At 45.1% G+C, this 27,993-nt stretch overlaps 1 protein-coding gene and 1 long non-coding RNA gene across 4 annotated transcripts in view; one reads left to right on the forward strand and one right to left on the reverse strand.

Moving 5' to 3' along the window:
- The window catches only part of SDCCAG8 (SHH signaling and ciliogenesis regulator SDCCAG8), a 1,349,628-nt gene that overhangs the window by 987,226 nt on the left and 334,409 nt on the right, over nucleotides 1-27,993 (reverse strand). For both annotated transcript variants that reach the window (XM_069234464.1, XM_069234463.1), the window contains exon 10: nucleotides 1,517-1,669. In XM_069234464.1, coding sequence (XP_069090565.1) covers nucleotides 1,517-1,669 — 153 coding nt within the window. The remainder of the gene's footprint in view (nucleotides 1-1,516; nucleotides 1,670-27,993) is intronic.
- LOC138295871 (uncharacterized) overlaps nucleotides 1-27,993 on the forward strand; it is a 207,512-nt gene that overhangs the window by 122,397 nt on the left and 57,122 nt on the right. The window lies entirely within an intron of this gene.

Genomic DNA, 27,993 nt, shown 5'->3' on the forward strand with positions numbered 1-27,993 from the left:
TACAGCCTGGAGATGTGTACTGAACATGTTATTAATTGCCATTTGTGTAGTTGCGGTGACGAAATTAGGTCGGCTCAAAGAGAATATCCATGATATTTCTAGCTCCTGCTTGAGTAACCAGGCTTGCTATTTACTAGACTGATTACCCTTCTCTGTGGGGTCACTGTCGATAATCTCTGGGCCTTAGCCTGTCCAGTCTATCCATGATGTCCTAACTTTCTCTCCACTCCCTACCTCTCCTGCTGTTATTTCAGTGTGAGTGCCGCCCCCTGTTGCATGACTGCTAACTTGCCTTCCTGGCCTGTAAGGTCTAGTTGAAGCTGTTTTTTATTACCATATACTTTTCTTAAGCATTCCCCTCTCAAGAAGGCCTTCTTGGTTTGCCACTTAATCAACCAATTAGCCGCAGAACGCCAGATTCCATCCAAGTAGATCGCAAGGGTAGTTTGAATGTTGAGGTGAACAGGACCCATCAGGACTCCTGGGGACCAGCAAAGGTGGCAGCAGTAACAAGATTGGGGAGGACCATTGTGGACCTTGGGTCCGGAGTTGAAGTATGGATCAGCATTAGCAAAAGTACAGGTGTGGGTCCTGCAGGATCTAATTGGTGTCTGGAGGGAAGGCCTGCTGCTGCAAATGTGACTCGTTCCTGTAGTTCCCTGGGGCCCAAAGGTGCTCTAGAGGGAGCCAGCAGCATCATAAAGATTTGCAGCATGGCCTCCCTCTACTACAAGCTCAATGGACGTCCAGAAAATTCAGGGCAGTTGGGGACCAACTGCTTAGAGTTAGTGGGTGTTAGGGGAGACATGTAATTAGGATGCTGAATACTTGACTTCTCGTCTGACTTTGAGTGGCAAGAGGGAGATGAATCCCGCTTGGCTTTCCTGTGCTTGTGGTACACCTTAAACTTGAACATACCAAATTACTTTTGGCAGGGCTGGAATTTACAATGAAAACAAAGCTGTGATATGGAGCCTACCCTCATTCTGGGACAGAGGCAGCGCGACTCTTCTGAATGTAATCCCCTGTATTCTGAGATTTATAACCTTGGTTCCTGCTCTCTGGTCAGTTTTATGTGCATCAGGGAGCAATTACCATACAACTTCGAGTCTTGACTGAAGCCAAAGCCCAAGAGACATGTTGTTGGGGTTTATGACCGACATATGATTCCACAACCCACCAATGGGGTGTACCCTGAACAATATCCTCAGAAGGTGCTGGGGTAACCAGCACAATATCAAAACCAACAAAAGCGCCCTTAGTGCATCAAATAAATGTATTAATTAATTTTGCATTTCATGTTATACCATTTACAAATAGAGATAAATATTTTGAATATTCAATACTTTAACATAGAACAAAATTTTGATACACAAGTACTCTATTCATGCCCCCTTTAAAGTGGGACAATCGAACCCCATAACCATTTCCTTCTAAAAATAAAATAAAAAAAAAAGAAATGCAAAAATACAACACATATGGTCAATGTTAAAAAAAAAAGATGCATATCTGTTACCTTTGAAGACAATTCTTCTCTTTCTTTACTCATTTCGTCACGTACATTTTGCTTTTCATTAGCCATCTTTTCTTGCTGCACAGCTACTTCCCTTTCAAGGCGCTCTTTCTTTCTTTCCAATTCACTTTTCAGCTGCTCACACTGGATTAGAGCCTACAGGTGTATAATTATTATTTTATAAAGAATTGAAACAACTTATTAAAGAAATGTACCGCTCTACAATCACAGAGAGAAAGAAGGCCTCAAAAATGTCAACACCGAAGTTTAATTTTGAAATGGATCATTTGACTATGGGAATTAATAGAAAACAGATTCAGCCACAAAATATGCTATTTTACTGCTTTCTTTAGCTCCAATAACAATGATTTCTAAGTGCCTTATTTCAAATTCTACCTTGCCATGGAATTACTGATTGCCATAAAGTGCAATACAGTGTATATGGAGTGTTCCTGTAACAAAGTCTATGCTTGGAACATACATTAATATAATTAAAATGATCAAATAAATTTGTCTAAATACAAGATAATTACTCATGACATTGTGCATCTCTACAACGATGACAATACCGACCTGAAACCAAACCATGCTAACAATGACCCTAACATATATTTATAGATTCTTACTTCTTGACTTAGAACATTTGCTATCTACTTATTCCAGTTTTGTAATAAAAGAACATTATCCAACATTAGTGTGTTGTAAGATTAGGCCACGCACCCTTCTTATATCAATCACTACTTTAGTTCCCAGCCATTTTCTTTAATCCAACACACTAAGCACCTCTCTAACACCCAATGACCACTTCCTTTCCCCACCAGCCAAACTTATTTCCAGTCTTAAAGCAATAAGAACTAGTCTTTCTCCCACTCTTAGCAGGACTCTGGTCTCTTCTTTGCATTCTACAGTGGTGCCAGACTGGTGCTGGAGTCCCAGGAAGAAGGCCCTGGTAGGGTAGCCCTCACTCTGTGAATTAAACTATAGTGCACCATTGGAAGGTCCCAATGTAGGTGAATTAATACGGTGGTATAAAATATGGAAGTATTGAAGAGAATCCATATACCCAAGAAGGTCTCAGTCAACTAAGTAATGCGTGACAGTCCAGATAGAAAAGAAGCAGACATTATATGGCCCCTAACCATCAAGGGAGAACATGCCTAGAGTTTTCACAGTTTCTGGTATTTTACTGAAGATGTCCTCTAATTTGGTGTTCAGTGGCACTTTTTAGCATCTGAGAGCCTGATGGATTTCCACATATTTGTGTTAGCCATTTAACAATCTAATGTGTTCTTTCCATAAGCATTATAAAATGTGTTGTCTCTTTGAGCCTCCGTAAATTTCTGCCTGTTTCTCTAGATTCCAGGAAACCTGACATATGTGGGGTTGAATTTCTACCCGACAATACATCACCCCCCCTGCAACGATAAAGCATCGTTTGTAGAAGTAATTTGGCTTCTTTTGTAGGTACTAATGTACTGAATCCTGTGTCCATCAGTTTCAACTTCACTCACTAGTTAGCACCAGTAATTTGTTGTTTCAGAAGGCGTAGGAAGTTGCATGCACACAAGTATCAGAGGCATATTTTACTACTTATACCTTCATTACAAGTTGTCTCTAGAACTATCCATGGGGGGGGGCTGTGGGCAACTAGAAGTTTCCTGGTCTTTCTGGGTCCATGTTATTTGGTCTGGAGAAATTAGACACGCATAGTTCAGCTTGGGGCGATGGGTAATGGGCAGAAGAAGCTCCTCCAAGATGAAGACAAAAGAATCTTTCCCTCCTGCTGTGGCTTCAGGACAACATCAAACATGTCCATGAGGTGCTTCAGAGATGATTTCCCTGTAGGCTCTATGAGGATGTTCCCCATAAAACTAATACACTATCTTTAGGGCCTAGTGATTGACAATCAGCTGGCACTTTGGCATTGATCAGGCTATTACATAGATAAAAGCTATGCACAGTGGACCAACTGCTGAGTGTCCATACTTGTATGTTCTTTCCTTGAGCCATTGATGTAAACATTCACCAATCACTGTTTTATTGCAATCCACTGTGCCCCTCTAGTCTGAAGCCCTCATACACAGACCTGTTATGCTAAGCTCCTATCCCTAGTAAGCTAAATGTTACTGGCAACCCCTCTCACTATGGAAGTTTCTGGCATGAGGATATCCCTATGGGAGATGTGTGATGTGGGAACCTGGAGTCTCTGAAAATGATGTGGCTTGTCAGGGCACAATATCTGGAAATCCTGAAAGGAACTAAAAACCACCAGCAGAGGAAGCTGCAGAAATCAAAGTGACCTCCAACAAGCTTGAAGAGATGCCTGGAGAATGACCAAAAGGACATTATCTACTGAGAATGTATACCATTCCCAAAAGTATAAAAAGGAAAGAAAACTGACATACAGTCTTTGCAATTTCTTTACTGATGCTAACCTCCATATTTTACAGGAGCTTGTTTCAGTGAATTCAGGTAACTTGCCTAGCTGTTCCTTTTTTTCTCCATACACAACAATAACCTGGCACTTTAGTAATTCATAATGGCATCCCAGGAAGACATGTGGTGCTTCCTGGAGTGTTGTCTAATCTGCCAGCTGAATCTGTGGATTTTAGGGGAATGACATATGCAGGCTACATTTCTATCTAGTGACATCACTCTTCACCCATGTCAGATTATTGTATGGACTCCAGAACTCAATAGTTTGTTTTTTTTGTTTCAGCTTGTTGTCATTAGTCTAAACCTTTTAAGGGTCTCCAATTTATTCTGTTGTACTTTTAGAGAAAGGGAAAATACTACCTCACCAATCATATAATCAATAGTTATACATTCTGCCTCCGTACCCATTCACTCTCAGTCACTTGGATGTCAGTAGGATTATTTGTTAGACCTCAATAAAATGTCTTGGGAAAGATGTTTTCATGAAATTTGCCCTATCTCATTCTTTCCTCGTTTAAGTTGTTCAAAGGTAATGATGACCGACGTTTACTAGAAAGGAGAACAATAACTCCATCTGACATCAGTGCCCTGTTAGGACAAATTGGAAAACTAAAAAGCTAGTATTAGAGCTCACTTACACTTTAACAGCATGATGATCGCTTCCCCAATATCAGGCATATTATACAATTTAATCAAGGAAACACATACAGATATATATAAAGGCCGGAGAGTTAGCATGTCTCTGTCAACTTTAGACTCTAAGCCCATTATAATGCTGCTTTCAAAAAACACTGTACTGGAACCAAATTAAACCATGAAATTGATATTTATTTAGAAAATTGTGCAATAGTTCCGACATGCTAGATGCTCAGTTTCAGAATATGTCTTGCAGTTTCTCCATTGTGACAATATTCTAAATCTTATTAGTCTACACAGTTACTAAGACTAGAATATGCATTCATATCTACTTCTATCTGGCCCTTAATGCCAATTACTTATACTTTGCTGGGACTTCAAGGAGGAGCCTGGAGCACTATAACAGAGAGACATTCATCAGGGCCTGGGCTCCAAGCATTGGTGTTCCCCTTAGGACGAGAGCAAGACCAAGGCTGGGGAGGAAGAAATTGTGCTGCGGCAGCCACATCTGAAGAAAGAGTAATATTTGCTGCCAGAAGAGGAAAGAACCAGGTCTCTGAATAGCAGAACAAAGAGAAAGCTCCAGCTGATTTAAGTCTGTACAGGGATCACTTTTAATGTGTGCCACCAATGAGCCATTAGGCTTATAACTCAATTTGCCATAACCAAATCTTTGTGACCTGAGAGTTAAGGAACTCTAAAGAGCATTCTAGGACTGTGAACACGGTAACTAACATGTCCATGACCTGCCCATTCTATTCTTGATTTTTATGTGGGAGCAGGTAGTGGTGCTTTTCCAGCTTCACTAAAGGTCCTATGGAAGTGTCTTTTTGATGGTTACCCAATTTGCAGAACCTTCTCAGTAGAATACGCGGTTACACTAATATCATGGATGGAGGCTGCTGCTGGGGCAAAACCTAAATCTCAGTCCCACCTGCGGAAACTGGGGACTGGTCGGTGCTCTAGGGCCCTTGAGCAGCCCCACCAATAGAAAATCCCATCCATGAACAGCCAGTTTCAGGATAGGCTCATGAAAATTAGAAATATCCACTCTCAGAGATGTACTTTGGGTCCTATCCCATCTAGTTCATCAGGAGTCCCCCAGCATTAATTCTGAACAGTTGAGCCCTTAATTGGTCTCCACTGAACTGTATCCCCGACCCTGATACTTATTACCATAACTCCAGCATCAATGTTAAATGGATAGAAAGACTCTTGATAGTGAATCTAGCCATTTTACACCCTGAAAACAGTATTTGACTTCGGTGGGATCCCCTGCTCATTTTGGTTGACTTGACGGTTTTATTTTACTTTTTTTAAACTATTCTGGCTATTCTCAGTCGCACTGGCTCACATCCAATGAGTTGTCTTTTTTTGCTCCACAGCCAAAAAAATAAAACTAGGGCAAAAGGCACATATGTAACAGAAAGCTCCACATATATTGTACAAGTCTGTGGAGCACCTTTGCTCAAATGACGGTTTTGTAAACAGAATCCTTAAGAAAAGAACTGAGGCCTGATAATTCTGCAAACTAACATAACACCAGAACTTTCACCCCTGTAAAAAACTGATGATAGGGCATTATGTTATTTTTATCATAGTGCCCTCCCACTTAAGTGTTAATTATGACTTTTGGCTCATATCCCAGTGCCAAAGTTGCTAAGACCTTATGTGTTTTTATAATATTTCCTTATCTTAAATGCTCTTCTTTTCTAAAGGTATAAAGCTACAGCCTTGCCTGGGCATTAGTAAATGGGTAGGAGCAAATTTTTTTGTTTGTTATTACTCTCTACCCTAGACTCAAGGCTGGGCTTCTTCAATAAGGGTTTGAAAACAAATATTTTTCTGGCTAATAAGAATGGTTCCCAAGGAGAAGAAGGCACTAAGGGGTGAAGGTACAGCGGGAATGATGAAGGGGCTTAAAGTATGTAAAATCCTCATTGGGCAGATATCATTTTGAGATTACAATTCGACTGACAACAGTTGGTGGATTTGACAGTCTTAAATAAGGACCATATCCCCCACTCAGCTCATGTTGCCTTGCACTCTTTGCTCCCCGATGTCACTACCTATCTGTCTATATCTGCACCACGACTAATACAACCAACTACGAGCACACAAAGTAAACCCTACATTACCACCTACAATCTCTACCACTTACACCACTACTTACATCCTATGTGCCACACCATTACCTACAACCTGGTCCACCTATAACCAACACCACTGTGTACAACCCCACTGTGCAGTGCCTCCACTATCTACATCTTGTACCCCTATGTAAAACCGAAACCACTGATTTACCACACATCCCTAGCATCTTACACTCTACACCTCCACCCACACCGTAAACCAACACATCACCACCTAGAGGAAGCACTACTCCACCTTCATCCAGACCTCTACATCACGCACCATCTACCTTACTAAGCACTCCATATAAGACATACAATAATAGATTCACTACTAGACCACTTTATACAATAGTCATCCAAAACACACACACATACACATCTTTACTTCGTAGAGTTTTAAAATGTTTAATGAAAGTGAGTGGTTCATTTAACCATATTCCATTTAACTATATTTTAATAGCATATAAAAAGACATGTGGGTTTCAAATAAATTAGCTTGAAGATCTCTTTGCCTTGCAGTGACATAACAGTGCTCGGAGATGGGCAATAGATCCATGTCACTAGAGTAACTGTTAATAAAGCGCACTTCTGGATCAAGCCCTTTTTGACCGGAAGGGCTACATTATAGTTATGTTGGGCTGGAAGTGACAGAACAGACTGCTGTGGGTCCTAAGGGGCACCTGACCCCATTTCCTTCTTTTAGGGTCTGCTGAGGACACTTTCTTCCTGAGACACTCCTTAGGCGCCAGGTTTTGGTACTTTGGTAGAACTGGGTGCTCGGTTTATGGGTATGGGGAAGAGGTCATGAGCAAGCACAAAACAACGGATGCTGCACCATTTCCTCTAAACAGAATTAATATTTCATAAATCTGTTGCTCTAGGTTGAGTATGTGTAAAAAATCCAAGTCTGCATCACCAAACTCTGGCATGGGCAAGGAAGTGCACTGCTGTAGTTTAATTGATCCAATAAGGACATTAAACTGTGCAATTTGATGGAAACCTCTGCAATTAGGACGAGATATGACTCATAAATGATCATTGTTATGTGGTTCACAGGCTATGCATGCATGAATTTGCTAAGTGACTGAAGTTTTACTGTGCTGTTGGTGTTTATGAATGAGATAGTCCTCTAACAATGACTGCCTCGATAGTCTTGGTTGTGTTTTATGCTACAGACATATCAGAACCACAGTTTTGCTGAGAGGGTGTGCTCCGAAGGGAGATTGTGGTGAGGTTTCCATTAGACATTATGCTAGCCTGCTCATCATTATCTTCAGGCACTGCCTCTAATTCCGGGACAGAAATCACCGGGTGGCAAATCTGGTAGTTTAATAGCATGGCTACTCTCCAGACAGTCTGATAAGTGGGGTAACAACTGTAATTTGAGAAAACGGATCTCCGGACTAAACACAAGAACAGATAAAAGCACAGTTCCACAAGTACCATCAGGCACAGCATGCTCAACTGCTGCACCTGCAGCCAATTCAGATTTAGGAATGTGCCGTTATAGTACAGTTTCTTTCCTTGGAACAACACTGGACCAATAGAGTACTTAGCAGAAACATAGCAACTAGTTCGGATGGGTTGCCCATTGAACTTTATCTACACACTATCCTTTCATGTGTGAAGAAACGCTGACACTTTTACCCAAACTGAGAAGGGATTACCCTTCGTAATAAATTGACTCACCACTGAGTATCTATGTTGAATCAGGACTTCAAAATCCTAGGGAAAATCATGTACATTAGAATTCAGGAAGTAATGTCTGGTCTGGTTTAATATGACCAAAGGGGATTCTTTAACGATCATAAAACAGAAGCACATCCGGATATTCTTTTCACAAGACCTAAGAGGCAAATGATTAGGACTCTTTGTGGTAGGTTGCCTTCTTGACACAAAGAAGGTTAACACGATAAGATGGAGCTATTTAAAATGTGCTTACAAAACCCAAACTTTTGGTCTTGAGATAATGACTTGCATTAGTTGTTATTCTAGTTTTGGCTGTTTTCATTGATTTAGTAGCTTGTTGAATGTGATCATACACTTTGATTTACTTGTAATAAGTGACATTATGTGGTCTAAAATTATTAGGAGGGGAGGAAATCCAAAATGTTTTAGAATTACAAATAAGGGGCCTTAACTACTATAAGAAAATTCCTTTTTTTTTAATGATAACTCTTATTTACTTGGACCGATGATGTTGGTTTTTGGACTCTGTACACTGGGGCCCTGCAAACCAGGCCCCATTTCAAATGATCTGACCCCTAAAATGTGTTGAATAGGCTAACAACCCTAATTGACACAGCTAACTTACCTATAAGTCCCCAGAATATGCTAATGTGGGTATCCAGGGCGTGTAAGTAAATGTCACGAGTGGACTGCAGCACCTATTCTGCCACCACTTAAAGTGACAGTACAAAGCATGTCTTCATCCCAGCCCAGCCTCCCCCCCCCCCCGAACAGCTTGACTGTGCATTTTTAAAACTACAAATTCCACCTAGCAAAATACACCTTGTCAGGCCTAAACCTTCCTGCTTAATACTTATGTCACTGCCAAGGTAGGCCCGAAATGCCCACATGGCAGGTTGCATGTTCTTCAAAAAAGTAGGACATGCCTTCTTAAGTTTTACATGGCCTACCAGTGAAAATCCTTTTTCACTGTAGCAAGGCAGGCTCACCAATAGGAAAATACTGGATTACATTATAACAGCTTTGAGATTAACTAGAACCATGATTCAAAGACTCAACCTAATAGTAATAGTTCAAGCCAATGGTCAAGTCGAATTTGAAATTACTATTTCAAAAATGACACATTTAGAAAGTTGCCATTTTCCTACCTAAGAGGTAAATGATAGGGACTCTCTGTGGTAGGTTGCTTTCTTAACACAGAGGAGGGTGTTAACGCAATAAGATGGAGATATTTATCATGTGCCTACAAAATCCAAAAATGTGGTCTTGAGAGAATGACGTGCATTAGTTGTTATTCTTGTTTTGTATGAGTTCATTGATTTAGTAGCTTGCTCAATGTAATCATTTGATCTACTAGTAATAAGTGACATTATGGGTCTAAAAGTATTAGTAGTAGAGGCATTCCAAAACATTTTATAATTACAATTCAGGGGCCTTAACTAATGTAAAAAATTCCTCTTTTTGCACGATCACCTCCATTTGTTTTTTTGGACCAATGATGTCAGTTTGTGGACTCTGTACACTGGGGCCCTGCTAACTAGTCCCCCGTGTATATGCTCTGACCCCTAAAAATGTGTTAAATTGGCTAATAACCCTAAGTGACACACCTAACGTACCTTGAATATGGTACTGTCAGTACCAAGGGCCGGTAAATTAAATGTCACTAGTAGACTGCTGCACCTATTGTCCTACCACTAAAGTGATAATATAAAGCATGTCTTCAGGCCTCCCCCTTGAAGCTTGACTGTGCATTTTTAAAACTACAAATTTCACCTGGCAAAATTCACTTTGTCAGGCCTAAACCTTATTGTTTAATACTAATGTCACCACTGAGGTAGGCCCGAAATGCCCACAGGGCAGGGTGCATGTTCTTTAAAAAGTAGGGCATGTATATGTACGTTTTACATGGCCTGGAAGTGAAAAATCGTTTTGGAATGTAGCAAGGCTGTCTCACCAATAGAAAAAAAGACTGGGTTACAATATAACACCTTTGAGAATAGCTGGAAACATGATCAAAAGACTCAACCTAATAGTAATAGTCTAAGCCAATGGCCAAGTCAAATTTAAAATTATCATTACGAAAATGATATTTAGAAAGTTGCCATTTTCCTACCTAAGCCAAATGTATCTTTCTGTCAGTGCTCATTCTCACCTGACTGTTAATGGGTCTCCTGTGGTGAGATGTGTATTGCTCCAAGACAGTGGACAAAGGTGTGAGCTCCTGACAGGATCGCCTTGGGTTTGTGCCAACCAACTGCACAAGCTTCATTCAAAGAGGCATCCCCTGTCACAGGAAGATGTAACTCACACCTAGGCCTGCCCCTTCTATAGCCCAGGTAGCCAGAGTGGCACCAATCCCAGTGTGTGTGTGGGGGGAAGGGGTTTCTTCACAAATGGTCTGCAGGCGAAGATGATTTTTTTAATTTACCTAGATACACCTCAAAGGTGTGCCCAAAGATGTGGCCATGTTGGATTTTGGCAGAGCAGTGTACTGTGGGAGTTTTTTAGGGTCAAACCACCAAGATGTCAAAGTGGGTAAGGTTTCCCCGGGAACTTTTTCCCTCCTGGGCCCACAGGCTGGTACCAGATATAAATGTGTGCCCCTGATACATTCTTCAGAACACATCTGGACCTGTGGAAGACAGAAGAAGGACTGCACTTGCTGTTTAACCTGTGGAGAGAACCCACAAGGGCTGGACCTGCTCACACTTGTACACAGGACAAAAGAGTGGGCGTCTAGGGCTAGTTGGCTAGCCTCCTGTAACGTTCCAAGAAAAGCTGCAGAGAGCCCAAATCTCTACCGAATGCAGATGACCTATTGCAACTGGATTTCCCCTGGACCCTATTTGCTTCTGGGAGATTGAGTCATAACACTCAAGTGGTGCTCAAAAGGTCCTGGACCCTTGGCTGGTGTGAAAGTGTATTCTTTCCCCCTTCAAAATTGCAGGACTGGGCACTTACAAACGTATTCTGAAGTTTTCTCTAAAAGAACCAGGGGCTACAATGGACCGCCGATGAACTGCAGCTGCCCATATCGAAGTACCTATCAGACTCAACTGGCTAGTATGCCCTGCTGAAAGGATCTGGACTTCTAGAAACGTTTCTAATTTTGAACATAGAGTACTTCAACTCACCCCACCACTGACACCTCCCTGGGCCCACACACGGGACTTTGCCTTTAACATCAAGAGCCTTGAACTTCTTTCCAGAGGTAAGGCTCCCAACAAGGACTTGCACCTCAGCCATTCACCACAGATGAACCCCTCTTCGGATTCAGCCTACAACCCAATCCGCTGATGACCTCGTCGATGAGGACTTTTCTTCAGCAAAATGACTAATTCAGAAGGTAAACTTTCCACTGGGACAAATCCAGCCCCTGTATCTGACCCGCACTTCGTGATCGGCCTTAATTTTGAGTATGACTCGTTCTAGAGCAACCAGATACCCAATGTTAGAGTTTTGCACTTGTTGGCACAATAATTATTTAAAAGTTCTAAAAATCATATCTCTGTTTCCATACATCCGATTTTTTAAATTTTTGTATCTATATGTTCACTAAACTGCCCTCATATGTTCTCAACTGGAGTGGGATTTTTATCGTTTTGTGTTTTTTACGTTTTAACTGTTTAACTTTAACTGTTTGGCTTTACACATTTCTCCTAAGTTAAGCATTTTTGCTCTGTGTAGCACTACCAAGGGTTGAGCTCAGGTTTAAGTTATTGAGACTTAACTGAACCTGGTACGTAACATTGACATTATTACTTGGTGAGGACTCCCATTCCTTGCCCCCACCCCCAAGCTATTAATGCACTTTCGCACACTCTCACACAGGAATGCACCAATCCACCACCCAGTTTCCTATTGTTGTATAAGAATTGGCTTCAAAGTATATTATCTGGGTCCAGGGGCCTCTTTCCCACTCATATATGAGTTAGGTTGATGTATGAAGCTTCTTAGGGGTGTAATATAGTGGTTATATATTTTTTTTCTTAGTGTTTGTGGGTTGGGCATTTTTCCAGGAAGGGCTCTCCCAAGCCTTCAGCTTCATTCACCCTATCGATGGCACCGCTAGTGTTTGTGCTTCCGAGGAATGAGACATCAAAGGAAACAATAATCCATCATATGAAAAAACATAGAATATCACTATCTACAGTTCCCAGTATATGGATCTGTTATAGAGTGAACAGATTTGGCTCTACTACTTTGGGAGATTCAGGCATTTAAATGTTTAGACATTCAGGTGTACCATAAAGATGGTGTCCTTATGCAGAGAGTGTAATGTACTTTCAAAATGCCCATTTATGGACTTTGCTTCGCTTAGCAATGTTTGCACTCATGGCTCACAATACTAGTTGACACAACTCTGATCATGCACATGGTGACATTTATACCTCAGGCAAATTGTGTTTATTCTCAGGAGTGAAAGAAAAGCTCGAGATTCCTACAGATCATTTTTCATTTCATAAGACATCTGCATTGTTTAGACAGGATGCGCAAAAAGAAAATAAGTTACTTACCTGTAACTGTAGTTCGCCAGTACTGGAATCTTTCATAGATTCACATGCTTGAGAATCATTCCCCGTCATCAAGATGGGAGTCCCCGGTACCTCAGAAAAGACAATGTCCCAAAGACATAACAGCTATAACATAAAAAATCTTTTCATTTTAGCAACCTATCCAAGTCCTTATGTAAAAAGGACCAAACTTGAACCTCAGCCAATCAGAGAGTACCACCCTTTAGAACCCTCCTGAGAGAAGCTCCAGCACCTCAGATTTTCTAAGCACTAGTGCACCAGTCAACGCTTACACAAGAGATATTAAAGGTGAGCTTCCCCCCTGGAGGCGGCGGGTGGGTCGCATGTGAATCTATGAAAGATTCCCATACTGGAGAACTACAGTTACAGGTAAGTAACTTATTTTCTTACTCCAGTATTGGAACTTTCATAGATTCACATGCTTGAATCAGACTCTAAAAGCAGTGTTGAGAGCACACTGCATTGATCTTACATACTCTAACTCAACCAGAGATTACTGAGCTGTTCTTAACAGCATGAAAAACATTATGTTCCGTACTTATAATATCTTTGTTTCTCACAGACACTTATATACTATAACATAAGGAACACATGCAAATAAAACATATTAAAAACTTAAACCATGCAATGTGCGAAGTAGAAAAGAAGGATGGAGGGAGGCAATGTGAGCTCACCGTTACTGGAACAGATGTCGCAGGACCTCCTGCCCTACCGCTACTTCTCCTTTAGGAATGGCATCCAGACAATAGTCCAACAATACAAAAAGAGGTGCTAAAAAATTATGGGAGGTTCGGAAACAAAGTCCTGGTCCTGTGTATAGTGCTCCCATTAAACAGGTAAATCAAAAAATATACACAGTTCCATTACCAGAGTGCGTACTACCAATTCATAGGTTTCTGAAAATTCAAATATTTGAAGCAAGAGCCCTCACTCACCATCCGGTGACATGCTTCATCATAGGGCTTTGCACCTCGCACTGCAATGCTGGACGGGCCTCACAAGAGGGCTCTTTGCCGGAGATCTTTAAAGGTGGTAACCAGCCAGTCAAAAATATATTAGTACAGGATTGGTATGGAAAGGAAACAATTCTGTTAAAAATGGCTAGAGGTAAAACACAATTTTATTATGATATCCAACCTCTGTCATGATTAAAAACAAGGGTGTGGGGAGAAAATAAAATAAGGTCTAAACTTCCCCAAAAAATCTCAGGTTACCACTAAATCCCTGATCTTGGAATATAGTGATGGTAAGTACAGGATTCCCTACACTTATTCCTAAATCGTGGTCAACATGTTTCTCAAAAGTAGTCTAAATGATCTGGCGCGATTCGTCAGGACCAGTACACCTACCTAATCCTTAAAAAAGTGTCACCCATATTCGGGGAAATCATAAGTAGCAGGAACCCTGCTCATATTAGTGGATGGGCCCCATCGGGGAAAGCACGAAGCTTGCATGGTCCAATATGGTAGAAATCGGTCCACGGTAGATTACTACACCTACAAATAGCTCGTAGGTAGTACCGGGAGATACGAGCTGTTTGTAGGTGTAGTTTAGACCTTATTTTATTTTCTCCCCACACCTGTGTTTGATCAATGTGCTCTTTCTGACACCACAAACAAAATCTCTTCCATTTCAAAGAGTACTATTTGTTGGTGCTATCTGCTCTGGCTTTCGCCAAAATATCCAGACACTCGGGGCGAATGTCTAAATGGGCGAACTCATTGTGTTCAGGAGCCAAGCTGATAACTTGAGTGATTTGGGGTCCTGGTGTAAAATCTGGCCCTCGTCCTTGTTAAGAGCTGTGGTGAAACTTTCAGCGGAATGTGATCCGCTTCCAAGAACAGGAGGAGTTCTGCGAGCCAATGTTGGCGGGGCCAAAACGGAGCTATCAGGATAAGCCTGCAATTCTCCTGTTTGATTTATGCAAGTACTCTTGAGATTAGAGGAATGGGTGGAAAAGCGTAGGCAAATATTCCGCACCATGCCATCGAAAACGCATTCCCCCAAGAGCCTGGATGGTGAACCCGACTTGCATAATAGCGGCATTTGGTGTTCTGCGCAGTTCCAAACAGATCCAGTTTGGTTTTCCCCCAAGATCTGAGGACCTGGTCGAGCACCTCCTGGTTCAGCTCCCCTTCGTGACAGGAGGACGTCAGTCTGCTGAGAGTGTCTGCTGTCTCGTTCTGTCTTCCTGGAAGATGTTCTGCCCGCAGACTGATGCCATTTTGAATGGCGCAATCCCAAATCATCTGCGATTCCTGAGACAGGAGGAGAAATCTTGTTCCCCCTTGATTGTTCAAATAGTGTATTGCTGTAGTATTGTCCGTCCTTACAAGAACTGTTGTGTGTTTTATTCTCAGGAGGAAAGCCTGCAGGGCCAAGGAGATCGCTCTCAACTCCAGAAAGTTGGTATGATACTTTTGGAAGGAGTTGCTCCACTTCCCACTGATTTGAAGATTTGCTCCCCACCCCTCTAGGGAAGCGTCTGTGGTGATGACCAACGGAGGCCGTGGCGGTAGGAAGGGAAGACCTACTGCCATTGTTTTGCTGGTCTTTTCACCAGTGCAGAGCCTGAACCATCCGAGGAGTTACTATGATCAGATCGTTGAACGAGTTGTCTCTCTGTATCCACTGGAGATCTAATTCCTCCTGCAGGCGATGCATTCTTAGGCGATGTTAGAAATGGCCAGTTTTGCAGGGTTATCCCCAAACGTTTTGCCTTCTTCCTCCTATTTTTTTAGGTCAGTTTTTGCTGGTTTATTGTCTCTGCGCACTTTACCACTGCTAATCAGTGCTAAAGTGCAAGTGCTCCCTATATAATTGTACTGTTGATTGGTTTATGCATGATTGGCATATTTGATTTACTAGTAAAGTGCACTAGAGGTGCCCAGGGCATGTACATCAAATGCTACAAGTGGGCCTGCAGCACTTGTTGTGCCACCTACATTTGTAGCCCTGTAAACATGACTCAGACCCGCCATTGGAGTGTCTATGTGTGCGCAGTTTTAAACTGCCAATTCAACTTGCCAAGTGTACCCACTTGCCAGGCCTTCCCTTTTACTACATGCAAGGCACCCCTAAGTTAGGCCCTAGGCAGCCCCATGGGCAGGGTGCAGTGTATGTTTGAGGTAGGACATATACTGGTGCGTTTTTTATGTCCTAACAGTGAAATACTGCCAAATTCGGTTTTCACTGTGCAAGGCCTATCTCTCTCATAGGTGAAAATGGGGGCTGCCTTTAAATATCTTTAAAGCTCAGAATCTCTTTGAGAGCAGATACAAATGTGGGGTTTAGGGTCTCTGAGCTCACAATTTAAAATACATCTTTTAGTGAAGTTGGTTTTTAGATTGTTAGTTTGAAAATGTCACTTTTAGAAAGTAGGGATTTTCTTGCTTAATCCATTCTGTGACTCTGCCTATTTGTGGATTCCCTGTCTGGGTCAGTTTGAAAGTTGGGCTGTTCACACTTCTCCTCTAGACAGTGACACAAAGGGGGCTGGGGTGTAGCCTGCATATCTTGATTAGCCATCTGAGCTGGAGGGGAGGAGTGGTCACTCACACCTGAAAGGACTGTGCCTGCCCTCACACAATGTCGTCTCCGACCCCCTGTTGAGTGTCTGGGGCCTGGCTTGGACAAGGAAGGATCTTGCAAACACGTGAGACTTTGCTTTGAAGATTGCCAACTTCAAAGGCAGAACTGGGTATACGAAGAAAACCCAAAACCCCAGACTTTTAGAATCTTCCTGGAATCAAGAGGAACCTCTGCCCAGGAGAAGAGCTGAAGAGCTGAAGGAGGAGTACTGTCCCTTTGCTGTGTTGCTTTGCTGGACTGACCTGCGGTTGCTGCTTCTGCCTAAAAAGAGTGCAAAGGGTGAACTTTGCTGTGTGTCCTGCTTGAGAAAATTCTCCAAGGGCTTGGAGTGGAACTTGCCTCCTGTTGGAAGTCTCAGGGACACCAAAGACTTCAGTTTCCTCGACCTGCAGCACTGGGAACTGTGTGTTTTGTGCTGTTCAAGAGGAAAAACCACAACGCCGCCAACGACATCGCTGGCCTGCACCGTGACCTGCTGACGCCACACGGAGTCGCATTGCCCCGCTTCGCACCACGACCCTGGTCTCACCGACGCCGTCATCGGACGACTTCACCGAGCCGCTGCTCACACCGCGACCTATGGGCCCCACACTCCGGCATCACCTTCTCACACCGCAGCCTGGGCATCCCCGACAACGCTGTTCCTGCTGACACCGGCGCCGCTGCCTGCACTGTGGCCTGTAGACACGCTCGTGAGGTACACTAAGCACCGTTCCATCCCTCAGCGCAGCCCCAGTCCACCGACGCCGGCACTATCGACATCCTGCCTGCACCGTGGCCTGTGTACACCACTCGTGAGGGTCACGAAGCACCATCCCGTCCCGCACCGCTGGCTTGGGCCTACTGACGACAGCGCTTCAGCAACAACGACGCCGCTGCCTGCACCGTGACCTGTGGACACCGCATGTTGCACCGCCCCGCTTCACACCGCAGTCCTGGTCTCACCGATGCCGCTGGACGCCATCACCGAGCCGCTGCCTGCACCGTGACCTGTGGGCACTGCACGTCGCATCGTCCTGCTTTGCACCGCAGCCCTGACGCCATCCACACCGGCGCACCTGACTTCATCAGCCTGGCGTTCGGTCTGCAACGCGTGTGACCTCAAGAGCCCGACGACTACTGCACTGACTCTGGAACTGACACCACGATGTCAGTGACACCGCTCTCCGAAGCTCACCGCGAGGATCATGACGCCCTGCAAATCCAAGGTACTGTTTGCGGGTCTTCCTGACACCGTAGCTAGGCCGCAATGCCACGGCCAACCTGAACTGTTGGTTTTGTTGATCACGACGCAGTGACAGCCCCAGGTGGAGCTATTGACTGCAAGGAACTGTAGTTTTGAGTAAATCTTGCAGAATTCATACTTTTCTTACTGTGTGTCGGATTTTTATAGTATTTGGTCTTATTTTATATAGATAAATATTGGCTATTTTTCTAAAACTGGTATGGTGTCCTTTTGCAGTGTTTTCACTTATTACTGTGTGTTATGTGCAAATGCATTACACATTGCTTCTGAGATAAGCCTGACTGCTCGTACCAAGCTACCAAGGGGGTGAGCAGGGGTTATCTGAGCTGGTATCTCCCTTATCCTGACTCGAGTGAGGGTCCCTACTTGGTCAGGGTGCAAACCGACTGCCAACTGGGTACCCATTTCTAATACTGGATGTCAGCGGTGAGGATAGGACTTGCATTTGCACTTGACCTACAGTGATTGGTGTACACTACTACCATTTCGCAGACCATTACGTGCCACATACAGTTTTGTTTTTGATTTTTTTCTCTTTGACCTATTTTTGATCTTGAGTTCAAGTGGACCCCAACGACATCATGTCTCAATCAAGAGCATCTTCAGTTGCATCCCAGGATTTGGTTTTTGAGGAGGATAGGTTGGAAACCTATTCCATGAAGGAACTGAAGGCAGTTTGTAAAGACCTCAAAGTTCAGATCAGAGGCCTCACCAAAAAGGAGGAGCTACAGAAGGCGCTGAGGGCCTGGGTAGCAGCCAGAACTGCCAGTGGGCAGTCTGAGGATCCAAATGGAGAGTCTGCTGCCAAATTCTAGGGAAGATGCACTGAGGGTGCAGGAGCTGCCGGGGGGGGGGGGGGGGGGAGGTACCCCCTGTGCCAAGCCCAAGTGGTGGATCAAAAAGACTGACTCCAGAGAGCTGGAGAACAGGAGAGAAGCCAGGAAGCACCAGACTGAGTTGGAGAGATTAAAAATAGAGGCTCAGAGGGAGCAGCGAGCCATGAAGGAAAGAAAGATGCTTTTGGATCATGAGCTTAAAGTAAAAGAGCTGGATGTGAGGAGCAGGTCCGGCCAGGATGGTGGCAGCAATTCCTCAGTGTAGTCAGACAGAATTGCGCACATTCCTAAAAACAAAGAGAGAGTACAAGAAGGGAGATGACATACAGAGGTGGTTTCAGGGATATGAGGCGTCCATCTACATGAATGGGGTCCCTGAGAAGAATTAGGGTGCAGGATTGCGGAACCACTACACAGAGAAGGGGAGGGACACTTTGCTAGCTTTGGGTAAGGGGTACAACCTCACCTACGCTGACACAAAGGAGGCCCTTCTAATTCGGTATGGTCTTACTCCTGACAAGTACAGGGATCAGTTTCGGCAAAGTAAGAAAACGGAGTCCCACACCTGGTTAGAGTGTGTAGATTAGTTTTGCAGAGCACTGGATGGTTGGGTGAAAGGCAATAATGTGACAGATTCTCAGGGGCTGTACAACTTAATTGTGTAGGAGCACTTGTCTAGTCTGTGTTTTGCAGAGCTGCACCAGCACTTGACTGATAGTAAGCTGACTGACCCCAGGAAGCTTGCTATTGAGGCGGACCACTGGGTGAGTACCAGGGTCCACAAGAAGGTTTATGGGGGAGACTCCGCCAAAGGTGGGCAGGGTTCCCAGAAGAAGGAGAGGGGAGGGAAGTGAAGGAAGGCGCAGACAGGTCCCAGGATAAGGAGGGAGAAAAAGAGCCCCAGGCCCCTTCTGACAGGAAGGAGGGAGGTTCTGGTAGGCGGTGGCCCAGGCACCCCATTTTCAACCTAAGTGCTTTGAGTGTTCCCAGTTAGGACACAAGAAAGGAGACTGTCTGTCCTAAGACAACCCACATTGGTGGCCCCTCTACCGAGGTGGCTAATGTGGCCTTAGGGCGAGGTAGCCCCCAGGGGCAGGTCATAGACCATGCCATGATATCCCTTAGTTGGGAGCTTGACTCAGAGGGTGAGTTGGTGATCCCTGAGGGTGGGAGTCGTCACTTCCACCAGGTAACAGTGAATGGGGTCCCAGTCACTGCTCTGAGGGACAGTGGGGCTAGCCATACAATTATGGTGAAAAGGCTTGTCTCCCCAGAACAGTACAGTGCCCAGGTGCGTAGGGTAACACCAGCCCATGGGCAGGACTTCTTCCGTCCTATGGCCCTGGTATCCCTAGAGTGGGGTGGGGAGGTGACCCAGAGGCGGGTCATAGTCAGTCCCCAGATGCCCATAGACTGCCTTCGGGGGAAAGAGTTGCCCCAGGTGTCAGGGGAACTGGGAGTGGTGGCCCCCAGAGGCACCCTCACAGTTCAGTTGTCTGGGGTACCACTCCAAGGCGGAGGGTACCAGATCCCAGCACGAGGGACAGGAGGAGGGAGAGCCCAACCCTGTCCCCTGCTCAGCCTGAGGGTACAGATCAAAGGGTAAGGGACGAGTCTCAGGACACCACTCCTAAACTAGTGGGAAGGGAAATGGAAAAAGGGTGCAAGTCACCTGGGGTTACTGCCCCCCACTTTTTAAAACCACAGAGGCTAGAGGCCCTAGCATGGCCTGGGTCTTGGCTCTTGACACAGACAACTGTCAGTGGCCTCTGTTGGTTGTTATCCTTGTGGTCCGTGTTTTACCTGGGAGGAGGATTGAAATCAGACCCTGTGGTGGAATGGGCCACATCACACTGTTTGCCCTGGTGGTACTCTATGCCTACTGGGATGCATCTGTGAGCAAGGTAAGGTTAGGTGCTGCACTGATGGAGTTCTCAGATGAGTAGAGGTCCCCAAGGTTAGTTCAGTGGGCCCTGAGATTGTTGAGTGAGGGATCAACCTGGGTTCAGAGAGGCGCAGAACTGGCAAGAGCTCCTGCAGTAGTGGGCCATCATCCAGGTTCTATCGCCCTGAGCAGGGAAGTCCAGCAAGGTATTGATCGGCGTACCCTGGCTTTAGGCTGGGAGGGGGTTGTGTTGGAAATGGTCCTTTTTGCAGGGTTCCCAAACTTTTTGCCCTCTTCCTCCTATTTTTTTAGGTCAGTTTTTGCTGGTTTATTGTCTCTGCGCACTTTACCACTGCTAATCAGTGCTAAAGTGCAAGTGCCCCCTATAGAAATTGTACTGTTGATTGGTTTATGCATGATTGGCATATTTGATATACTAGTAAAGTGCAGTAGAGGTGCCCAGGGCCTGTAAATTAAATGCTATTAGTGGGCCTGCAGCAGTGGTTGTGCCGCCCACATTAGTAGCCTGGTAAACATGACTCAGACCTGCCTTTGCAGTGTCTGTGTGCAGTTTTAAACTGCCAATTCAACTTGGCAAGTGTACCCACTTACCACGTCCCAACCTTCCCTTTTATTAAATGTAAGGCACCCCTAAGTTAGGCCCTGGATAGCCCCATGGGCAGGGTGCACTGTATGTTTAAGGTACGACATATACTAGTGTGTTTTATATGTCCTAATAGTGAAATACTGCCAAAGTCGGTTTTCACTGTGCAAGGCCTATCTCTCTCATAGGTGAGCATGGGGGCTGCCTTTAAATATCTTTAAAGCTCAGAGTCTCTTTGAGAGCAGATACAAATGTGGGGTTTAGGGTCTCTGAGCTCACAATTTAAAATACATCTTTTAGTGAAGTTGGTTTTTAGACTGTTAGTTTGAAAATGACACTTTTAGAAAGTAGGGATTTTCTTGCTTAATCCATTCTGTGACTCTGCCTGTTTGTGGATTCCCAGTCTGGGTCAGTTCGACAGTTGGGCTGTTCATACCTCTCCTCTAGACAGTGACACAAAGGGGGCTAGGGTGTAGCCTGCATATCTTGATTAGCCATCTGTGCTGGAGGGGAGGAGTGGTCACTCACACCTGAAAGGGCTGTGCCTGCTCTCATACAATGCCGTCTCTGACCCCCTGGTGAGTGTCTGGGGTCTGGCCTGGACAAGGAAGGATCTTGCAAACACTTGAGACTTTGCTTTGAAGTTTGCCAACTTCAAAGGCAGAACTGGGTATAAGAAGAAGACCCAAAACCCCAGACTTTTAGAATCTTTATGGAATCAAAAGGAACCTCTGCCCAGGAGAAGAGCTGAAGTAGGAGTACTGTCCCTTTGCTGTGTTGCTTTGCTGGACTGGCCTGCAGTTGCTGTTTCTACCTGAAAAGAGTGCAAAGGGTGAACGTTGCTGTATGTCCTGCTTGAGAAAATTCTCCAAGGGCTTGGAGTAGAGCTTGCCTCCTGTTGGAAGTCTCCGGGACACCAAAGCCTTCAGTTTCCTCGACCTGCAGCACTGGGAACTGTGTGTTTTGTGCTGTTCAAGAGGAGAAACCACAGCACTGCCGCCAACGACGCCGTTGGCCTGCACCGTGACCTGCCGACGCCACACGGAGTCGCATTGCCCCACTTCGCACCACGACCCTGGTCTCACCGACGATGTCATCGGACGACTTCACCGAGCCGTGCTCGCACCGTGACCTGTGGGCCCCCCACTCCGGCATCACCTGCTCACACCGCAGCCTGGGCATCCCCAATGACGACGCTCCTGCGGACACTGGCGCCGCTCATGCACCGTGACCTGTGGGCACCGCACGTCGCATTGTGCCGCTTCGCATCGCAGCCCGGACGCCATCCATGCCGGCGTATCTGACCTCATCAGCCTGGAGTTCGATCTGCAACGCGTGTGACCTCAAGGGCCCGACAACTCCTGCACCGCCTCCGGAACCAACACCGCGACGTCAGTGACACTGTTCTCTGGAGCTCACCATGAGGATCACGACGCCCTGCAAATCCAAGGTACCGTTTGCGGGTCTTCCCGACACCGTAGCTGGCCCGCAATGCCGCGGCCGGCCTGAACTGTTGGTTTTGTTGATCACAATGCCGTGATAGCCCCAGGTGGAGCTTTCAACTTCGAGGAACTGTAGTTTTTTGAGTAAATCTTGCAGAATTCATATTTTTCTTACTGTGTGTTGGATTTTTATCGTATTTGGTCTTGTTTTATATAGATAAATATTAGCTATTTTTCTAAAACTGGTGGTGTCCTTTTGCAGTGTTTTTACTTATTATCATGTGTTATGTGCAAATGCTTTACACATTGCTTCTGAGATAAGCCTGACTGCTCGTGCCAAGCTACCAAGGTGGTGAGCAGGGGTTATCTGAGTGGGTATCTCCCTTATTCTGACTACAGTGAGGGTCCCTACTTGGGCAGGGTGCAAACCGGCTGCCAACTAGAGATCCCATTTCTAACAGGCGACAAAAGGGGACTAACTATGCAAGAAGACATCATCCCCAGAAGCGATTTGTAGGTGCATACAGAAATACTTTTTTCTTTGCACCCTGCTTGCTAAGCAAACAAGTTTCACTTGTCTCTGCATCGACGGGAAAGCTCTGTCTTTGATGGTGTTGATTTTTGCTCTTAAGAAGGTTGTTACTTTCGTAGGTAAGATTATTGACTTGTTCCAATTCAGAGTGAGACCCATCTCGTCGAATAATGCTATGGAAGCCGTTGTTGCTTCGTGAGCTGCTTGAGACGACTGCGCCTTTATGAGCCAATCATTTAAGTAGGGTAAAATTTGCATTTTTTTCTCTCTCAGGAAAGCCGCTACCGGAGCTAGACACTTTGTAAAGATCCTGGGGGCGGACTTCAAGTCGAATGGAAGAACTTTGAATTGGAAATGGCTGCCGGCTACCACGAAACAGAGATATTTTCTGTGGGCAAGTGAAATCGAAATATGAATGTAAGCGTCCTGTAGATCCAGAGGCGTCATATAATCTCAGTGGTTCATGCAGAGAAGAATATCTTGCAATGTGACTATGCAAAAGGTTTGGCATTTGAGGTACTTGTTTAGGTCCCTGAGATCTAGAAAGGACGCCAAGATTCCCAGTTTTTGCGTACCAGGAAGAAACGGGAGTAAAAACCTTTGTCTTTCTCCGCAGAAGGAACTCACTCTATCACTCCCTTTCTGAGCATGGTCACGACCTCCAGCCGGAGTTGTTTTAGATGCTTCTGCAAGAAGGTATGAGGAGGACAAGAAGGTGGGCGTTGAACGAACTCTAAAGTATGGCCAAATCGAACAATGTTTAAGACCCAATGGTCTGATGTAATTTGCTCCCACTTCTTGTAGAAGTGTGATACCCTTACTCCTATCTTCCGGCTCTGTGGCAAGGCTGTAGCCAGAGCATGAAACTTGTCATTGACATCTGGCTGTCTCTTTGCCCTGACGCGGTCTTCCCCAATGAGGGGGTCTGGAATAGGACGGCTGAGGTGGTTGCTTTTGGGTATATTGAGGCCGAAACTGCTTTGTAGTATAGGAGGGGTAACGAAAACTATGGTAACCCCCTCGATATGTTGAGACTCCCCGACCTCTGTGAGCATGAAAAGGCACTCTCTTAAATTGAATGGCCCCAAGGACCTTGCGGTGTCTGTATCTGTTTTGATAGTCTACAAGGCTTCATCCACATGCTTGCCGAACAACGCTTCTCCATCAAAAGGGAGGTCCAACACCTTGTTCTGATCCTCTGAACGAAAAGAAGTTGCCCTTAGCCAGCCCTGACGCCGCAGCACTGCTCCGCCAGCTAGTTGTCGAAAAGCTGTTGTTGCAATACCCGTAGCGCAGTCAATCACCTCAGCCGAGGTGCGCTCACCGTCCGAGAGGATCTTCTTCACTTCGGCCTTAGAGTCTTCCGAGATGTGATCCCGATACGGGGCAATATCAGCCCACAGCTGTCTGTCATACCTCCCAGGATTGCCAATGAATTTGCTGCCCTCACTATTAAGCCCAACATGGAAGAGAAACACTTCCCGATGTTGTCTAGTCTTCTCCCCTCTGAAAGTGGCGTTTATGGATTTTAGAACGTCTCTGCGCTGCCTGGGTTATCACGGAGTCTGGTTTCGGGTGACCAACAAGACACGCTGGGGCGTCCTCTGGGGCCTTATACTTTTTTCCAACCCAGGCAAGACTGCTGTCACCGTAGCTGGATTTTTCATTACTTGAGACTTTCCTCCCAGATGCATCCTACTATTGGTATGGGGTGGACACTCTTGATACGGCTCCTCAAAGTCATATAAAAAACAATCCATCTGTTTGGATGACATGGGTATCCCAAATCTCTTTGCCGCCCTCTCAAGCAAATTATGGAAACTCCCAATATCTCCTGGGGGAGAATCCACAGGGGAAGGTGATGGAGAAGAGGGTGTCGGCAATATATAATTGTCCCAATCCGAGTTGTCCTGCAATTCTCCTTCCTCTCTCTCTTCATCCGAAGAGTCAGTAACCTGTATGAAGGACCTTTGCGGGGTACTTCTGCCTGATCTAGGGGATACTCTAGGTTATGGCACTGGAGTGGCAGGCATCGATGGAGGAGGTGACGTCTGAATGTCCGGTTACAGCATTTCCTTTTGTTATCTGACAACACAAACTGCAGATCAGATATAAGGGCACTCGGAACACAAACCATCTCCTCTGGTACATAAGTCTGCTGTCGCTGAGGAGAATAATACTGCTGATAATATTACTTATCATCCTCTTGGCCCTTTACATGAAGCTGTGAACGGCTATGGGCTGCCCCAAATGGCCCATCATCCGTATCCTCCTCCAGAAGATAAGTTGGGATCAATGGAGTAACCTTGCTTGGGGATGTAGCTCTTGGAGTGATATTTCCCCTTCCAGACGCAGACTGCATTTTTCTCTTTGTTGATGGTGTCGACGACGGTACCGTCGACGGAGTCGTCTCCGGTAATCCTAGTGCTCCCGTTGATGGTGTAGCTGACGACAGCGTGGACAAAGGGATCATCGCCGTCTACGGAGTCGTCGTCAGAACCATCATCGACAACGTTTTGATCTTCAGCGTCAACGGTCTCGATTTTGGAACCATCTTCGTGGATGTTGTAGACGAGGAAGAAGTCACCATCGCTAGACAGGTTACCGTCGTCAATGATGCAGCTGCCATGTACGTCCTCATCAACGGTGGAATCGTTGTCGACGGTCTATCTTCAGAAGCTGAAGGCTTTCTGAACACCGTCAGCACCTTTGGAGGGGGTGTAGAAGATTCTGAGGAGGATTTTGGGACCTCCTTTGATGATGAAGGCCGAAAGCTGGATTTAGAGGATGATCTTCTCGCCTGAGGTGAAGATGAGAGACTGCGGCTTTCACCAGACCCCTGTGTCTTTTTAAAAGTCTTTGAGGGTTGTTTTGAACCCTGTTCAGAATTAGGTGATCTTTGCCACTTTTGTGATTTCCTGGAAGACCATGAAGACTCCTCACTGTCAGAGTCCGAGACAGGTTTTTTTTCTTGTTTTAAGCTTTTGGAGCCATATCAACAGCCTCCCCTCTCTATCTTTCAAAGTCTTCGATGAAAAGGTACGACATACCTTGCAATCAGTAGCAGAGTGTTCAGGGTAGAGGCAATATATACAATCTGTATGAGGGTCTTCTGAATGGAGCCTTTTCTTCCCACAAGTGCTGCAGGCTCTAAAGAGACTTTTCCTCTCTCTGTCAGACATTCTGCTGGTATAACAGGCTACAGAAAGTATTAATGTAACTCAGAGACACCCAAAGAGCAAAAAGGAATTGAGATATATTGAGAAAATCTTCTCTCACAAGAACAAACTGAGCAGAGCTCAGAGGAGACTCCCTAGTACGATGTGCGGTAGAAAATCTGAGGTGCTTGAGCATCTCTCAGGAGGGTTCTAAAGGGTGGTACTCTCTGTTTGGCTGAGGTTCAAGTTTGGTCCTTTTTACATAAGGACTTGTATAGGTTGATAAAATGAAGAGATTTTTTACGTTATAGCTGTTATGTCTTTAGGACACTGTCTTTTCTAAGGTACTGTGGACTCCCATCTCGACGACGGGGAATGATTCAAGCAATCTATGAAAGTTCCAATACTGGAGTAACTTACATAGTATTCCCGACAACATCTGAATTGGAGTGCAGAACAAAAGCCATTAGTGTTGTATAGTAGCCACTGTTCTGTGTTCAAAGTTAGCATCAAAGTTGGGGAAACTGATGGCCGACATATCACAAAACCTCATGTCTACAATATTGAAAATGTTACTCACCTATAATCATCTGTTTGTAACATGTAGTGCTGCAGATACACATCCTTTCCATACCCCTGCCATCTAGAGTTGGGCTCGGCCAGATTCTTTAAAGACGTTTAGAGTCACAAGACCTGTTGACTCCTCCCTAGTTTCACAGTGTACCAGGACAAAGACTCCACTTCACACTGCTTTCGCTTTAGTGAATAAGTAGTTTAAGTTGAGTGCAGTGTTGAAGATTAGTGTACTGGGCCTTATGAATTGCAATTTCAAAAGGAACAGTAAAGCATCTGTGAGCATCACTCACTTCCAGTGAGAAGGATGGGCGCATTTGAATCTACAGCACTACTTGTTGAATAGATGGTTATATGGTAAAGTAACATTGTTACATATATGGTTCTAGCATAGACATATATGGCTCTGCATAGATAAGTGTTTTCTCCCCAAAGCGGTGGCTAACAAGCAGATGATGCAGATGTCTGGACCAAAGTTGCTCCCTTTTTTTTTGCGTGTGGAATGTTCCTAGGCGGCATAAGCAGTGTTCACATGGCTATGGCATAACAGGTTTGTATGCATTTAATACAATCTGACAATGCCTGGCATGGAGATGGGATGCCCCATGTGAGAATTAGCAAGGCTACAAAAAAGTTGTTTTGTTTTACAAAAGCACCCTTGTAAAATCTGGAGTGTGTGTAAAGCCCTTTTCCCATGCAGAAGGATGATGGGAAGTTTGATGGCTTGATTAATGTAAACAGTAGGCTACCTTTGGCATGAATTTAAGATTGGTTCTAAGCACCACTCTGTCCTTATGTACCTGAAAGAAAGGATCTTCTATGGTTAAAGCCTGTACCCACAAATACCGCTGATGGAGGTGATTCCATGACAAGAACTGCAGACCAAAAAGCGAGGAGTGTGTTTAGGGCTGGAGCTATGCGCCATCAATCAGGAGGTTCTTGAAGAGCGTGTGCTTGTCACCCCCGGGGGGTCTCCGGGCGCTGGTTTGGTGCTGCGAGCTGGCCCGTCTGGCGGCAGTGATGGTCGATGAGCCAGGTCTTGAGCTGCTGCTTGAAGTCCCTCAGGGAAGAGGCGTTCCAGGCTGTGGCGGTGAGGTGGGAGAAGCAGCATCCTCCGAGGTGTTTGCTGCGGATGCTGGGAACATGGGGGAGGGAGAGGGAGGCCGAGCAGAGTTCTCTGGT

This window comes from Pleurodeles waltl, chromosome 5 (genome assembly GCF_031143425.1).
Source record: "Pleurodeles waltl isolate 20211129_DDA chromosome 5, aPleWal1.hap1.20221129, whole genome shotgun sequence".
Lineage (NCBI taxonomy): Eukaryota > Metazoa > Chordata > Amphibia > Caudata > Salamandridae > Pleurodeles > Pleurodeles waltl.